General features: G+C 37.5%; 1 protein-coding gene across 1 annotated transcript; it reads right to left on the bottom strand.

Annotated features, from left to right (window-relative positions):
* Positions 1 to 1,175: 1,175 nt before the first annotated feature.
* Positions 1,176 to 13,189, bottom strand: LOC135155286 (ankyrin-1-like). The gene is made up of 8 exons (XM_064104228.1): positions 11,007 to 13,189; positions 10,017 to 10,907; positions 8,535 to 8,729; positions 5,069 to 5,239; positions 3,774 to 3,931; positions 3,301 to 3,338; positions 2,255 to 2,680; positions 1,176 to 1,498 (listed from the first exon to the last, which is right to left on the bottom strand). The coding sequence occupies exons 1-8, from the start codon at positions 12,693 to 12,695 to the stop codon at positions 1,176 to 1,178; spliced, it is 3,891 nt and encodes a 1,296-aa protein (XP_063960298.1). The 5' UTR covers positions 12,696 to 13,189.
* Between the last annotated feature and the right edge of the window lie 5,686 nt (positions 13,190 to 18,875).

The raw sequence follows: 18,875 nt of genomic DNA, 5'->3' as shown, positions 1-18,875 counted from the left end.
AATGATATTTTATTCGTTTGTTTTGCACGGCATCTGTATTATGTGTGAATATATTAGTTTCTAACATGGCAATTTTTAAACATGTATAATAAGAGTAAAATTGATGTGCACTTCGGCTAAATTAGATATAGGCCTATGTTTAGCTCAAATTTGAATTTCAACGATGTCCTTAGTGTTCATCTTTTTTCCACACACAAAAAAAAACGCTTGCATCTTATGTATTTAATTTTTTTTTTGTCACAGTAGCGTTTCAATGTATAAATTTAAATGCCATCATTTTTGGACCCAGGTATGATTTATATTGCATCTTTTGTGAGGGGCTTTGCATTTCGTTTACAAAGATGTTAAGGACAACTCCATATTTCTCCTTTTCACCCGACAATGCTGACTGTGTGGGCTCAGTGTGATAAAATAAAATCTCACCCGCGCCTGAACACTTACTTTTAGAAAGTCAATATCTTAACGGTATATTCTTCAAAATAAAACAAAATGCTCGTGCTAAAGGGCTAAAGCTTAATTGTTTTATTAAAGAAATGAAATCTAAATCTAATTGAACTTTGTCATATACTGAAACCCGAAACGAAAAATTATCAAAAGAAATTGTGAAAGCGTAACTTTGGAAAATATATACCCCACTGGACTAGGCACACCGATACAAGGACACAACGATATTCAGATCAGTGACTAGAGATCGGGCCTAAAACACCGATATCGTGGACATAGAGGGCGCTCATGCAAAAACATCTTCTCGGAGAGCCAACCGGGGGTGTCAAAAGAAAAGATAAAAGCGGACGCTTCCGTTTTCGCTGCAAAAGGGCACGCTGGCGTCTTGAATGGCAAGAGCACTGACCCGTAGGAAAGAAAAATGGACAATGGCACGCTCAGCGGGTTCGCCGTAGAATATAAAGGTAAAGACGCACACACACTTTTGACAAGACGCCTTACTTGAATTGATAGTTGATCACTTTATAATCTGCTAGTTCACATATACTTTTCTTTGTTGACGATATTCAATGTTTCGTCATCTTATTATTCATGATTTCTTAAATTTGGTTTCTGGTTAAAAAGCACACGTTGTGAAAGGATGTGTTTAAGAACATTTTTTTTTCCATTTTTCTATGTAATATTACATATGCATCTTTAAAAACATGTTTAATACTCTGTAAGCTTAATTATTATATATAAGGTATCTGTTCTAAAAATAATTCAGAGAATATTGGAAAAAAATGTGGTGGAAGCATTCCAATAAGCCTAACCTGTCCTTCTGCAACGTTTTGGTCCCTGACATTGACCCACAAAATGGGCATGGGATTTCTAGGTGCTAGTACAGGAATGATTGGTGTACAAATAACACGTTTCCCAATAAATATCTTTCTTATTGTAGCAACAATCCTGAATTCTGAGAAGTGCATAAGGTAGATATCTAGATCGCGATCTCTCACAACACACTTTGGGATTCTCGTGCTGGTGGATAGAATCGCTGTAAATTTTGTAGAATCTGTAATATCATTAAAATAGAAAATAGAAATGTGTAATTCCTCTTTCTTCAAACTCACGAAGCAAAGGAGATCATCCTGTAGTAAATATATGTATCGTTAAAAAAAATATATACTAATTTTATATGAACGGCCTTTTCCCAACACTTTATCGAAAGCGGGAAATTAGATTGATTGATGAAACAGAAGTGGAAAATTATTAATCTACAGAATACAAAGAAGAACGTTTCATTTACATTCAGTCTCCACCTTCTGACTATTTACTATATAATACCGGTACTCAAATTAGATAGCCTTGGAAACGGGCCGTTTTGTTCTAATTATCCCCTAGATTCTATGACGTCATCTTATGTGGAATTAAGTTGTGATTACATGCATTTGTTGTAACAAACATAAGCGCTTATGGTGTTAGTGGCTGATTTGTCAGTGACTTGTTAGCACTAACAACACATTCACTAACAGCGCTTCTGTGCGGCCGCTACACGCCAGTGAAAAAACCCAATAAGCCCATGGCATGATCGGAGCTTGCCATATATGGGTGTAACAGTAAAAATTGAAGAAACTTATTCGTTGTATTCTACTCCTTTATATCTTTTAAACGGTGTCTAGTTGTTTGGGTCATCATAATGAACTATATTGTAATCTTAAAATAAAAATCAATATATCATCTGCAATAGTATTACTCAGTTCTTCAGAAATGTGAGTGGGGAAAACTGAGTGAAAGAAAAACGACCAAAGAGGAAATAGAAAAGGAGTACCGTTCTTGCGATAATAGATGTAAACTTCTGCATCAGTAGGCTTTGTAAATGCACCACAGTGGGGCATTGTTACTCTTACAGGACTGTCAAACATTGCGTTCGAAGGCGACATCCTCAATCCAACCGATATGATGGCTTCTGTTTCCTTCAGCTTTAGCTCAGGTGGGACCTCTTCAATCACTTCCACAGTGATGTCCTTTGCACTGTAGATTTCATATTTGGAAATTCTGACAGTAATGCCATGCTTCTCAATTTGAATCAAGTCATATTCTTCATCAGTATGACCCTCATCGCTCTCTGCAGCTTGGGTTTGAGTCTCATTTTGCTTACTCTGCTCCCTCTTATCATCCTGGTATATAGTGACATCCTCTGAAGTTGTGTCAGCAGAGACTTTAGATTCCTTGTGACGTTCTTTACTAACGCTTTCTGTGCATTTGTTGAAGAAGGGTGAATAAAAACTGGCATAATTAGCCTTCACCGATTGACACAGGGCAATGACCTTCAACGAACACTGTTTGGTTGCAGATATACCTTGGATGCCCCCCCCCCCCTATACACGCACATACCCACACACACATGCACCTACAGACCCTCATACAGACAAACACATATTATTTTGTCTCTTATAAAGGATATGAATAAATATATAATAATAGTAATACTATTAGTAATATCAAAATATTATTACTAATATTATTTATGACGATAACAATAATAATGATAATATCAACACTAACAACAACAAAAACAATAATACTACTACTACCAATACTACTACTACTACTACTACTACTACTACTACTACTAGTACTACTACTACTATTACTACTACTATAATACTACTAATGATGTTAATTCTTATCTATCAAGTCTTGCGACATGTTCTCCCAACGGGCCCTGCACAATTTACCATTCCCTTTTCTAAAACATCGAGAGCCTGACAAGGCAGGAGGTCTAAATTGTAAGTCTGGGATACCCACTGCCTCCTATTAATGAGGCGTATACACTCTACCAATATCTGCTTTGATGTTTTGCGTGCATCTTACCTTGATAATAATCGGCCTCTTCAGGATGAGATTTCATTCTGAAAATTAATCAAAAAAGAATTCAATCACAACAATTTAATCAAGGTATGGAGACATAATATTGACCCTGATGGCTCATGATCCCTTGACATTTACGCTCTAAGATGTCAAATATATCTATTAAAGATAGAGGACATGCAAAAGAAGATGGAAAACAAAGCATCAACGAACAGAGAATCTTGTAATATCACCATCCACGAAGTATGTTCTAACAAATTAAGAACTACATTTCCTCCTCATAGTTTTTAACTTTTGAACTTTCAAGACAAAACTAGGAATTCAAATGTGTTTTTTTCATTATTGAGTGTTTAACATAGTCACCTTCTCATTAATATCAATTCAAAAAACAAAAAAAATATGGATTAGAAAAAAAGTGTTCCCATTGACACGACATAGGCTTATATGTTTACTCTTTAAAAAATAAATAAAATCACCTCGATAAAATCATCTGTCTAACCACTTCATCTTTGGCATAGTGGATTGGTAATTTTCCTGCCTTATCTTCCACGTCTGTCTTAGCTCCATTCTCAAGTAGATAAAACACCAAAGCCTTCTCAGGTGATAGGTTTCCATTGTAAATCTCGTCTGAAATCTGAATCGAACAAAAATAGTAAACCGATGCCTGTTATTTTCAATCGATCTTACAGCCGTGTAGTGGGTGATCCCCCCCCCCCCCCCCCGAGTCTCCGATGTCAGTAATGCGGTCGTGAATAAAAGTATACACGAATCAACCCCCCAAAATAATGTATGTAAACTTTGGTAAAATACTATTTTGGTAATTTGGATAGACCAGGTCCCCGTCTTACAAAGAGTTACGATTGATCCAATCAATCGTGACTCTATGGATATCCATCAGTGTCATAATTTTTCTACAGGAAATTTGCAAACTGAATTAAAATCCTGCGTCACGTCATCTTGGACAAAAACAAATATTGATTTCCTATGACAACGCTAAATTATCGTATAATATCTATATCATATCCGATAAAGGCGACAGCACATCTTACGATTGGTCTGCGACCCGATTCCAGAATAAAGTGTAGTAGAATTTGATGCTAACATTGAGACTTCAAATATCTCACTGTGTAATGTTCTAAATCATCGTACGAATACCTATGTTCAAATATGTGACTATGCTATCATCATTCTTAGAATAAAATGTTAATATCTAGTCTTAATGGCGTCATAGCGGTCGTACGATTGGCTACGATTTGAAACTGATTTGGCATTTACTCCAAAATGAAGGCTTGTAATTTTTTTTAATGGTTATATTAGTATTCTTTCAATTAATTTTAACCTCAAATAATAACCTCAAATAATAATATGTGTAGTCTGCTGTGTAAATTCTTCACTCGGATTAAGGGTCTGAATGTGCAGCCTTCTCATGTTGCCTTGTTTACTGGAGGCCCTTGAAACAGCAAGTTTTGTATGTGCTAGTCTTTGCGAGGATACTCACTTGCTGATCAAAGTTTCAATCAGGGTCTATTTCTGCAGACTAGTGTATGTGAGCCAACCACTGATAAAACGAATCGATCTCGCATTGATGGCTGTAATATTCCATAAAAATTAGCTGTAGTTATCTTAAAATAAAAAATAAAAATCAGATTTCCACAATGCATCGAGAGATGGGAGAAATGATCAGAATATAATGCAAGATGATATCCCGGTTTATATCATTCTAATGATTGAATCTTTACTGAAGTTTATACGGAAATCAAGTATGAATCACCTTTCGTAGCGTGTAGCTTTCTTCTACATTTCTCCCAGCTTTGTAACAGAGTTTAATGGCTTCATGGAGACACATCTGACCGTCAGCTGACTGGACATTGAGATCAGCTCCTTGAGACACTAAGTTCTCAATCGTGGTGGTTTGACCATTTTGTATAGCAAGATGAATATCCTTTAAAATCAGTTAGGATTGAAAAGGGTCGGTTAGTTTATCCAGGGAAAGTTTTGCGCCGATTAGAGAAATACAAGTTTTATTGACCCAACATTTGGGCCATTTGGGGAACGATTTGACAAGATCTTCAAATTTTTGACTAACATAAGCTCTTTTTCTATAGAGCCGAGTACGGGTGTGGCTGAAAAAAGGGAGCAGAGAAGTAGGTTTATTGTTACAAGGGCCTATCACTTATTGGAATGTTATAAACATTTATCATTATTAACTGAGGACTGTTCTTTCTGACTAAATGACTGGCATTTTAATCAGTCAGTCTGGAGGTCCATGTGTTAATGAGCAAACGAGCAGGATTTATCCAAATCCTCTCGTGGCTGAATTCACATCCATGCAAAATCTCGCGAATTGTGAGAGTGTTTTTACTCAAAGAATTTAACCACCTTTTTTAATTGATTGTATTTGTCATTTTTGTACCATAGGAAAAAGTAGACATTAATCTTATATATTGGTTATTTCTTTTCAATAAAATATTTTGATAAATAAGTGAATATCAGTCCAGAAAAGATGCCTGAAACAGAATTTTCTCTCACCATGTTTTCTTTCAAAATGCGCATTTTTATGTTTTGGGCACAGACACTATTTATATCATCAGAAATCTAAAACTCTTTACTTTCTTACAATATCTCTCTTGATACGTGGCACCTGTTAGATAGATTAACAGCCAGCTTTCTTCATCAAGATGCACGACGAGATTTCTGATTTTTTTTTTGTAACATAAAATCCAGAGTTCTGATTGGTTGAATGGTGTTACCACATGGTGAGTCTGAACTTGCAGAGGCATTGTGTGGGAACATCATAACAAATAAAAATCATTGTATTGTAAATACAATTTATGGCTTTCAACCCAGAAAATAATATCGTATTGATCGATCAATTTGATTAATCAGACAAAAAAAAATGTGGGAACCAGCAAGATTTAAACTTCGCTACTACTGACTGCAGGTATAAGCGACTGTACCTCCAGGCCATCACTGGTCCATTGTGACTGTGCCATATGGAACAGTGATGGCCTGGTGGTACAGTCGCTAACCGTCAATCAGTAGGATAGAGGTACAAATACTGCTGGATCCTAATTTTTTCTGATTTGTCAAATAGATCGATCAATGCGATCTTATTGACTGGGTTGAAAGCCATAAGTATTTACAATATAATGAAACTATCCCTGTAAGCCTTTAATATTCTAACTAGAAATCAATCAATAAATAAAAATCTTACTATTTAATTTACTCAACACATCCGCATATTCAAAAATGAATTATTTGAATTCGTATACTCGAAAGGGAATTCTGCATTTACATGTGTACAGTGCGTCCCAAAAAAACAATACACTTTTGAAAAGGCTGCCAAATAAAAAATGTAGCACTTTGGGGAAAAAGACTAACATTTATGGAAAGTCAATAAAGTCAACTTTCAAATGACACCAAAAAGTCGGAAAACTATTCATGCTCGAGCTAGCACTGCCCACTTAAACAAAGGGTATGAAAATTAGGGTGGGCTGGAATTAGCCTTCCAATTTATGTAAGTTTTTGAGAGGCAAATCCTTTCGAACTTGCAAAGTTAAGGGCTTGGTGATAAATTAATGATCAACCGTGACTAGTTTTGGTTGTTTAAGCAAATTTTATAAATTATTAAATTGAACTTTAATGCACGAGTGAACACAAATTACATTTTTGGGGCAGCATTTCAACTTTATCATTTGGATCTCTTTTTGGGCAGCATTTCAACTTTATCATGTGGATCTCTGCAATGTTTTCATGGGAGTCGGGAGAATAGGGAGTGAGAAAGGACTTAAGTGGGAGAATTAGGATGATGGAATAAGGGTCAACAGAACATTCAACCCCTGCCCCCTGCCTCTTTCCCGCCCTCCCCTCCTGTTGAGAGACTGATGGCTATTGGTACGCGTGAATTCCAGAGCAGAATGTTGATTTAATGATTAATTATGAATTGGGGCATCAATCATTTAATCAACAATTTATCAGTAAATCAACTCATTCAATGTGCAATGTGATCAATCAAACATTCAGGTTTTTTTTCAATAAATTATTTCATAAATCATCATAATCATTGAATTTATTGGTAATCATTCAATAAAAAAACTGACCATCAACCACCGGTCACTTGGCAGTTCAGTTTTAAATAGGCTACAATCCAGAAAGTGAGACAGAGAGAGGGGGGGGGGCTGGGAAATGGAGGTGGAGAGGGGAGGGTACGTATGACTTTTAATTTGTAAAAGGAGAAAAAGAAGAGGAATGCCATTTTAACCAAGTCTTAGCATATCTCGCCCTCTTGCATGTAACAGGTACCATCACATTACTCTGACTCTCACGAACACACTTCTGATGTCCACTAGATGAATATGCTACACTAAAATTACAATTCCTGTTCACTCATGCATTAAATTTCAATTTAGTAACTCATGAAATTTGCCAAAGAAACTATAACTTATCTCACTCATAAATAGCATATTAGCTTAAGCTTTGTAAGTTACAAAGGACTAACCTCTCAAAAAAACTGTAAGGCTAATTCCTGCCCAGCCTAGAGAAAAACTTTGTCTCTCAGGAGGAGAGATGTGGGGGGAGGGGGTAGAGATGGAGGGAGTGGTTGCTAAATGTTCTGTTGACCTTTATCCCATCAACGTACTTCACCTACCTAAGTCATATTACCCCCTCTTCTCCTGAATGTCATGAATACATTGTTGAGATCCACATGATAAAGACAAAATGCTGCACTAAAAATTGCAATTCATGATCACTCATGCATTAAATTTCAATTTAATAACGCATTGAATTTTCACAAACAACAAACTGATCACATCTGATCTTTAATTCACCAAATAACCCTCAACTTTGCAAGTACCAAACAAAAAGACCTGAAAGAAATTGGAAGGCTAATTCCGGCCAACCCTAATTTTTGTACACTTTGTTTCAGTGGGCAGTGCTCGCTCAAGCATGAATAGTTTTCAGACTTTTTAATGTCATTTAAAAGTTGACTTTATTGGCTTTCCATATCTGTAAGTCTTTTCCCCCAAAGTGCTATACTTCTTATTTCGCAGCCATTTCAAAAGTGTATAGTTTTTTGGGGGGACGCGCTGTAGTGTCAAATTCTTATTTTTGCTGCACAAGCCAACCTGAAATGCTCGATATTGTTATCGCCCCTCCAATTGGCTCTACTCTCCCTTCATTCTCTGCCCTGATGATACCAGATAACACTACAATGATTCTATAAGCCAAATATTTACCTCGGTATTAAAAGCTGTGTTGAGAAGTTTTGCCATGATCATCAGAGGAAGTAACAAACGTAGATGTTTCTGCTGATGAAGAATTTCTCCATCAATACTCGCACCTTCAGTTTTCAGAAACTTAACAACATCAATATGATTTCTTAAAAGTGCGAAGTTTGAAGATTTCCAACCATTTTCATTTTTCATGTTCACCTCAGCCCCTTGACTGACGAGATATGTAATGAGATCAAGATTACCATTCAGAGCAGCAAAGTGTAATGCAGTCGCACCCTTGTTATCTCCTTTATTCACCTCAGCTCCTTGACTGATCAGACATTTCGTTACATCAAGATGACCATTCTGAGCAGCAAGGTGTAATGCAGTCCGACCATTGCTAACTCCTTTATTCACCTCAGCCCCTTGACTGGTGAGATATTTGGTTACATCAAGATGCCCATTCTCAGCAGCAAAGTGTAATGCAGTCCAAGAATTGTTATCTCCTTTATTCACCTCAGCCCCTTGGCTGATGAGATATTTGACTACATCAAGATGCCCTTGATGAGCAGCAACGTGTGATGCAGTCCCGTCATCGTTATCCCCTTTATTCACCTTAGCCCCTTGACTGATGAGATATTTGGTTACATCAAGATGACCTTTGTGAGCAGCAATGTGTAATGCAGTCCAACCATTGTTATTTCCTTTATTCACCTCAGCCCCTTGATTGATCAGATATTTGGTTACATCAAGATGCCCATACAGAGCAGCAATGTATAATGCAGTCCGACCACTGCTAACTCCTTTATTCACCTCAGCCCCTTGACTGGTGAGATATTTGGTTACATCAAGATGACCATTCTTAGCAGCAACGTGTAATACTGTCCAACCATCGTTATCTCCTTTATTCACCTTAGCCCCTTGACTGATCAGATATTTGGTTACACCAAGATGACCATTACGAACAGCAAAGTGTAATACTGTCCAACCATTGTTATCTCCTTTCTTCACCTCTGCCCCTTGACTAATGAGATATTTGGTTACACCAAGATGACCATTATGAGCAGCAAAGTGTAATGCAGTCCCACCATTGTTAACTCCTTTATTCACCTCAGCCCCTTGACTGATGAGATATTTGGTTACATCAAGATGACCATTATGAGCAGCAAAGTGTAATGCAGTCCCACCATTGCTATTTCCTTTCTTCACCTCTGCCCCTTGACTAAAGAGATATTTGGTTACATCAAGATGACCATTCTGAGCAGCAAAGTGTAATGCAGTCCAACCATCGTTATCTCCTTTATTCACCTCAGCCCCTTGACTGATGAGATATTTGGTTACATCAAGATGACCATTCTGAGCAGCAACGTGTAATACTGTCCAACGATTGTTATCTCCTTTCTTCACCTCTGCCCCTTGACTAATGAGATATTTGATTACATCAAGATGACCATTCTGAGCAGCAACGTGTGATGCAGTGCAACCTTTGCTATCTCCTTTCTTCACCTCAGCCCCTTGACTAATGAGATATTTGATTACATCAAGATTACCATTAAAAGCCGCAATGTGTAAGGCAGTCCAACCATTGTTAGCTCCTTTATTCACCTTAGCCCCTTGACTGATCAGATATTTGGTTACACCAAGATGATCATTAAGAACAGCAAAGTGTAATACTGTCCAACCTTTGTTATCTCCTTTCTTCACCTCTGCCCCTTGACTAATGAGATATTTGGTTACACCAAGATGACCATTATGAGCAGCAATGTGTAATGCAGTCCCACCATTGTTAATTCCTTTATTCACCTCAGCCCCTTGACTGATGAGATATTTGGTTACATCAAGATGACCATTCTTAGCAGCAACGTGTAATACTTTCCAACCATCGTTATCTCCTTTATTCACCTTAGCCCCTTGACTGATCAGATATTTGGTTACACCAAGATGACCATTACGAACAGCAAAGTGTAATACTGTCCAACCATTGTTATCTCCTTTCTTCACCTCTGCCCCTTGACTAATGAGATATTTGGTTACACCAAGATGACCATTATGAGCAGCAAAGTGTAATGCAGTCCCACCATTGTTAACTCCTTTATTCACCTCAGCCCCTTGACTGATGAGATATTTGGTTACATCAAGATGACCATTATGAGCAGCAAAGTGTAATGCAGTCCCACCATTGCTATCTCCTTTCTTCACCTCTGCCCCTTGACTAATGAGATATTTGGTTACATCAAGATGACCATTCTGAGCAGCAAAGTGTAATGCAGTCCAACCATCGTTATCTCCTTTATTCACCTCAGCCCCTTGACTGATGAGATATTTGGTTACATCAAGATGACCATTCTGAGCAGCAACGTGTAATACTGTCCAACCATTGTTTTCTCCTTTCTTCACCTCTGCCCCTTGACTAATGAGATATTTGATTACATCAAGATGACCATTCTGAGCAGCAACGTGTGATGCAGTGCAACCTTTGCTATCTCCTTTCTTCACCTCTGCCCCTTGACTAATGAGATATTTGGTTACATCAAGATGACCATTCTGAGCAGCAAAGTGTAATGCAGTCCAACCATCGTTATCTCCTTTATTCACCTCAGCCCCTTGACTAATGAGATATTTGATTACATCAAGATTACCATTAAAAGCCGCAATGTGTAAGGCAGTCCAATCATTTTTAGCTCCTTTATTCACCTTAGCCCCTTGACTGATCAAATATGTGGCGACATCAAGATGACCATTATGAGCAGCAAAGTGCAATGCGGTGCGACTATTGTTATCTCCTTTATTCACCTCAGCCCCTTGACTGATCATATATTTGGTTACATCAAGATGACCATCCTTAGCAGCAAAGTGTAATGCAGTCCCACCATTGTTAACTGCTTTATTCACCTCTCCTCCTTGACTGATCAGATATTTGGTTACATCAAGATGACCATTCTCAGCAGCAACGTGTAATGCAGTCCATCCTTTGTTATCTCCTTTCTTCACCTCTGCCCCTTGACTGATCAAATATGTGGAGACATCAAGATGACCATTATGAGCAGCAAAGTGTAATGCGGTGCGACTATTGTTATCTCCTTTCTTCACCTCAGCCCCTTGACTGATCAAATATATGGAGACATCAAGATTACCATTATAAGCAGCAAAGTGTAATGCGGTGTGACTATTGTTATCTCCTTTCTTCACCTCTGCCCCTCGACTGATCAAATATGTGGCGACATCAAGATGACCATTATGAGCAGCATAGTGTAATGCTGTGCGACTATTGTTATCTCCTTTCTTCACCTCAGCCCCTTGACTGATCAAATATGTGGCGACATCAATATGACCTTTATGAGCAGCAATGTGTAATGCAGTCCAACCATCGTTACTTCCTTTCTTCACCTCAGTCCTTTGATTGATCAGATATTTAACGACATCAAGATGACCACCGATAGCAGCAGTGTGCAATGCAGTCCCACCATCATTATTTTCTCGGTTTATCTCAGCCCCTTGACTGATCAGATATTTGATGACATCAAGATGACCACTGGAAGCAGCATAGTGTAATGCTGTTTCACCATAATTATTTCCTTCGTTTATCTCAGCCCCTTGATTGATCAGATATTCGATTGCATCAAGATGACCACTGAAAGCAGCATAGTGTAATGCTGTATCACCCTTATCATTTCCTTTGTTTATTTCAGCCCCTTGACTGATCAGATATATGATGACATCAAGATAACCTTTCAGGGCAGCAATGTGAAATGCAGTCCAACCATTTTCATTTCCTTCTTTCACATCAGCCCCTTGACTGATCAGATATTTGATAGCATCAAGATGACCAAGGACAGCAGCAAAGTGTAAAGCAGTCAGTCTTGTAACAGACTTTGTAATCTCAGCCCCATGATCGATGAGAAATGTCAACAGCTTCACTCTGCCGGTCTTTGCTGCAATCATTAACGGTGTCCAGCCTTCAGCGGTACCCTGATTCACGTTCTCCCCTTGACTGACTAGACTTTGTACTTCATCAAGATGACCATCCTTTACAGCCATTTGTAACGGAGAGTAGTCATCTGTATTCTCTTTATCCATACTTGCTCTGAGATTATCGATATATTTTGGTAATTCAGAAATTCCCTGTGGAGTAGCTAGACATTGTGGTGTGACCACAGAGGTCTTCATTTCCGTCATTAAGCCCATTGTGTACAATCTTATTATTTATGTTTATGTGTGTGCCAGTCAACAGCCTTTGGCGCTTTCATTTCACTCGATTTAGATAATAATGCTGAAAGACGTCTTCTATCATTTCTTCTTCCATGATGCGTTTATCAAGTTACCCTCTACATTCTCAATAACGTTTTATAACCATGCACTTAGAAACGTAGAAATTAAAGGATTGGTAAATTGTGTGATATACTTCATGTACAGCTATGTCTGAACCAATGTCGTTTCCTGGGGGCACTGTAGAGATAATTCAGGTTTAACGCTGGAGCACTATGTCTTCCGATGAAAATCGTGTACAGTCCATGCAGATTTTAGCTTTGTTTTAGACAATGAGTTATACATATACTCCTTCCCAAAGAAATCTCGGATGATAATACCCAAACATGTAAATGTAGTTTCGCGCAGTTAGAATGGCAGCGAGTGACGTTAAGTCCAGCATCGGAGTTGACGGTGAACTAACTATCATAAATGTAACTTGATGCACAGTACAACAGGGGAAGTTATAATAGTCATGATAATGGCTTTCAGTGAACAGAATGACGTTCAAAGTAGTCAGTCGCTCGCTCAATCCAACATCTTAAAGGGGTGCATCCCCCACCCCCCCCAAAAAAAAAAAAATGATAATAAATAATTGATTATAAAATGGAATTGATGGCATAAGCCTATTAAAGTGCAAGCGAATCGAGCGGGCAGTTTGTCATGATATGTCTGCTAAATTGCTTTTAAGGGAACAAGTACTGTACAATGAAGTAAAGAGATTGAAAGGGCCTGTACGTCTAACTTCATATGATATTATTGCGAAAACTTAAAGGGACTCTTTGAGAAATTGTCTTCATTTTTTTTTACAAATTAGGGGATATGAGGGGTAAGAGGAAAAAGGTGGGGGACTTATTGAATCTAAAGAACAAGCATAGGAATGTCATGGGCCAAGATAACCTGAGCGTGCTTATAGGACAGGGGTGTGTAGGGAGAGGGTTATGGTATTGGGTGAGGGCGTGTGCGTGTGTGTGTGTGTGCGTGCGTGTATCTAATTGTGTGTGTCTGATGGCTGTCCCTACCCTCCCGGGATTTAATTACGCCAGTGTTGAGCACATATTGAAAGCACAATTTTCCGGGGTTTTGCCAGTGTTATTGGTCAGATTCTTGATATCAAGAAATTCTATATTCAGAATTATATTTCTTAATAGAGATGAAATAGACCTTGCACGTCGTTGGGCGAAAACTCGCTAATTACAATTTTTCACAAAAACATTCGAAAAATGGTAGTTTGGCTATGATTTCATGTGACATACAGGGTTACGCCGCATGGTACGGTATTAGCTATTCAATATTTGCCCATGAATACAAAATATGCGAATTCAAGTTCAAAACATATTCTCAATTTCAATAGAGACTATTTGAGGACCGATCAAGCGTGATTTTATTCAAACAAAATTGTATAGAAATTCCACCAATTGTTTGTTAGCCTTGTCATGCACGCAAGACCTGCGTGTAATACTACATTAGCCATACGGCAAGTCGAAAACAGACGTTCTATTCATTTTTATTCAAATCACCTATTTGTAGCTATCACAAATGAATATTGAAACGTTTTCGACTCGCCGTAGGCCGCTGTAGAGCTAGCCTATAATCTAGGCGGACGCTGGAGTTATTGCCATGGCTGTTAAGCTGAACACAAGCGATACGTCTGATCTGGCGAAGACTAAACATTGTGGATGCGAATGCGTAGTCTTCGCCAGATCAGCCGTATCTCTTGCGTTCAGTATAAAACCAAAGACAATAACTGCAGCCTCCACCTAGATTACAGGCTACCGTAGAGCAAATGTAACGTCTGTATTATTGCCATCATCATGATCATTGCTGCGCACAGATAGTAGTCTACAGGCGCAGACACTTCGTTCTCGTAGTAGTGAGAATATAGATCCACCACTATGTATTGTTGACTTAGACCATGGAGCTAAGTAGTTCCATGCTTAGACAGAGTTTTCATCGTCTAGTCTTCACTATAGACCCTATTATTGTTTAAATGTCTAATATGAGTCTGTACTTGCAGACTGCACAGATAGCAGGTTGGGTGGGGACAATCTCATTACAAGTTTTCTCAACAAAATAAAAAATAACATCCAAAGTATGCACAATATCGGTGAATTTCAATTTGTTTCGCTGCTCCCTCGATCTCTCTCTCTTTAATTCAATTTTTGTGTATTGCTTTCATTTTTTAAATATTGTTACATGTAATTGTTTTATTTTGTTCTTTATATTTCATGTATTCTTAATACTTCGGTCACATTTGCTCTAAGCCGGACGTACGGCTACTCCAAACCACCTATAACACGTATAATGTAGTTATTACAAAAAAATTATAACGGCTGTTTTCAACCCGCCGTCGAGAAAATGTAACTGAGGTATAGTGATGAATTTTTATATTAAAAAAGGGGTTCACCCAACGTGGGAAACTTTACCTACGATAATGTTCACTGGCTGGTATTCTAAGAGTTAAAATAACTTTGGTATTCCCGATGAATAGGGTCGTCTGCATCTGACGTCAGGCGAAATGAATATGCATTGTGTCTGTTCATAACCCATGTCTTTTTTGTCATTTGGCATTGACGCATTTTTTACAATGCTGTTTTGCATCACTTTATTGTGCGAAAAGCAATAAAGGAACAGTGTAAGAATGACAATACATATACATTTACAGAACAGAATAGAGCCCAGGACATGGTCACATTACTGACACAAGCATGGCAATTGCTTTCCTCAGTTGGGTTATCAATGACCAAATATGGTATATTATTATGAGATTCCAGATTGTGAGAGGAAGCAGATTATAGGGGTGCCTATTTTATAGATTCACTCTTCACATATGCTTCATGTCAGATATTATTCATTGGCAACGTATATTCTTTAACTGAACATCATGTAATTTGGTTACTAAACATGTAGCACGATAACTACGTCAATATTTTAAAAAGTGATTTGTTTTATGCTTCTAACTGTTGTAAAAATAGTCATTAATCTTTGTGATAAATGCCCATTTAGAATTCTAATAAGGCAATTTAGGCAAATTTCAAAAAATAGAGAGATTTGGAGAAGCTCAACATTCATGATAAACGTGTATTGATCAGAGATCGTGGTTTGATGTAGAGAGCGGGCGTGCTTTAGTAGTGGATACACACACACACAAATTCACCCCCACACACACACACACACACTAGCGTACCTACGGGGGGGGGGCAGGGGGTGCTGCCCCCCCTGACGAGCCACAACCCATACAAAAGATATATACCTGCCCCCCCTGACGAGGTAAAAAGACTTTTTACCCCCCCCCCTGACGAACTTGAAGACCTTCTTTTTTTTTTTTTTTTTGCTTGTCTAATTTTTTTCAAGTACGGAACCCCTTTTTTTTTATTGAACACCTTTATTTTTTATTTTATTTTATTTTTTATTTATTTTTTTTGCTTGTCAAAATTTTTGGCGACTGATTTTGCCCCCCCTGTGGAAAATCCTAGGTACGCCAGTGCACACACAGAAAATTGTTGATTTTATAAACTTTTATACTCTGAGAGGCGGCTTATGTCTGATGTTGTAGAAGCCTTTTTTGAGGGAGGGGGTATCAAGTTTAAAGGCTTGGTGACACTTGATTTCCCATCATCGCTTCGTTGCCTCGACCTGACCTGCCCGTGAGCTTGGAAGAAAGATTTTACACGGCTTGTTCTCACAGCAAAAGCTGCTATACTCTAAGAACTGGGTGGAAAAAATGGCTGAACAAATTCGCTGCTTAGAGGACCGGTCCACCCCAACATAAAAATGATTTGAATTAAAAGAGAAATATCCAACAAGCTAAAACACTGAAAATGCCATCAAAATCGGATGTAAAATAAGAAAATTATGTCATTTTAAAGTTTTGCTTCATTTCACAAATCAGTTATGTGCACATCCTGGTGGGTATGCAAATGAGAATATTGATGACGTCATCCACTCACTATTTATTTTGTATTCTATTATATAAAATGTTAAATTTTCTAATTTTCTCCTCATTGTCAAGTGAAACAACAATTAATCCCTCCCTAAACATGTGGAATTAGCATTGTTTAATACTATATGGTTCAGTTAGGTTGGTCCTTATTGTCAAATCTGTAAAAAGATAAAAATATTGTATAATTCAAACAATAAAAAACGAAAGAAATAGTGAGTGATGGACATCATCGACTTTCTCCTTTGCATGTCACTGAGTTGTGCATATCACTGTTTTGTGAAAAATAAGCAAACTTTTTAAATGACATAACTTTCTTATTTTACATCCGATTTTGATGATATTTTCAGCATTATGCTAGTTTGACTTTTCTCAATTTAATCAAATCAACATTTTCTGGACTGGACTTGACCTTTAAGTTCCCTGTTCATATTACAGATATCAAACACATTAATGACAGTTTTCAAACACGCTTGATTTTTACTTGTTTGAGGGGCTGACTTAAATTCTTATGCGTTCTTACATCTTATTGGTTTTATCCCCATCTCTTCATAATGTACATTTATTATTCGTTTGTTTATGTCAGGAAATGTATGCAATGTATATATTTTAACACCTACATTGTAAACAAGCACAATTCAGCCACCAGGCTGATATGCGTTGCTGTTTTAATGAAAACCATCATTAAATTGAATCATATTGTATCGAAAATGCTGGAAATATTGACATTTGAAAGCAATATTTAACATGTTAATAATATAGACTTCGGCCTAGATTGCTATTGTTTACCTACGGATAAATTTCCATTATATTATGGGATATTCAGATTTCATTTTCTCATTCTTTTACTGATTTCAAAGAAATACTGTATTAATACTAGGTCTATAATAATATATTCGTGTTTTTGCTTACATGCATATTCAAATGAAATTAATGAAACTATCTGCGTTTTTTCTGATGTGCCCTCCCAAGATTGTAAATGTCAAATGTAGGATGGTCATGACTGTAAACAAAGTTCTTCATTCATGCTTGAAATTGAAGGGTGAAAGTCGTAAAACCTCTTTGGATGATCCAATAATTTCATGAGGTTGATCCATAAATCTTTGTATATTCCAGTTTTCCCCAGCCTTTGAGTCGAGACACTATCCCTGCGACAGTAAAAAAGAACACATTTTAAGACTAAATTAAAGGAAATCCTCTAATTTCTTATCATTCGGTTTCGCCTTCATATGTATAAAGTGCACAAAACTAAATCAAAACAATTTTGTTATAATAATGATAATATGCAACATTTATATAGTGCTTAATACAAATGTTTCTAAGCGCTGCATACTATTACCCCGGCTTTAGCACGGCTACCCTGATCGGGCGCATCGAGCATTCAAGGAATTCCTTCCTACCGGGTACCCATTTACTACACCTGGGTCGAGAGTGGCAAATGTAGATAAACGCCTTGCCAAAGGACGCTAGTGCTGCGGTGGGATTTGAACTCCGGACCTTGTGGTTCTAATTCCGAAGACTTATCCACTGTGCCACAGCACCTCTACAGTTTTACAGTTTAAACAACAAAGAAAATATCACAAGCATGTTCATTTTTCATATACCAAAGGTAGACTTACATAATTTAAAAACAGGAGAAGAGAATTAAAAAATAATACAGTTCAGATAACAAATAAGAAACAAAGAAAAAACAGCATATTCAGTATGTAATATATCAAAGGTAGAACAAAAAATCCAGGAACAATTTACCAATTGAAGACAACCTCGATTGTCTGATAGTCAGGATCATGTTTGAGAAAAAGTAGACTGCCTTAGTTAAAATTCGTTGATGCTGAATTAAGAGCGGTTTAGCATGATTTGAGGGCCCTGAATCCAAATATGCCGATTGCCTTTACCTACAATTTGTTGTTAAAACCCTCAAATTGGCAAAAATAAAAATGGTCGCCATTCTACACCATTGATTGCTCTTTTGGTTTTCAATTGTTGGTACTATCTGATCTACCAAAATCCGCATCTGGGAAAGTGGTTATTTTAAAGATGGCGTCCAAGATGACCGCCATTCACTGAAAACTCACATAACCGACTCTTTATCCACCCTAGAAATCATTTTCGGTGCCTAGTCAATGGTTAAGATTTATCAAAACAGGTAAGAATAAACATAAGCACTCCTGGGTACCTGG

The sequence above is a fragment of the Lytechinus pictus genome, chromosome 8 (genome assembly GCF_037042905.1).
Source record: "Lytechinus pictus isolate F3 Inbred chromosome 8, Lp3.0, whole genome shotgun sequence".
Classification (NCBI taxonomy): Eukaryota; Metazoa; Echinodermata; class Echinoidea; order Temnopleuroida; family Toxopneustidae; genus Lytechinus; species Lytechinus pictus.
This window is presented reverse-complemented; position numbering and strand designations above follow the sequence as displayed.

Coding starts and splice junctions, on each gene's coding strand:
- LOC135155286 (XM_064104228.1), bottom strand. CDS start 12,695: ATGGGCTTAATGACGGAAATGAAGACCTCTGTGGTCACACCACAATGT. Junction 2,681..3,300: donor AGAGGCCGATTATTATCAAG/GTAAGATGCACG, acceptor ACAAATGCACAG/AAAGCGTTAGTAAAGAACGT. Junction 1,499..2,254: donor CATCTATTATCGCAAGAACG/GTACTCCTTTTC, acceptor ATGATATTACAG/ATTCTACAAAATTTACAGCG.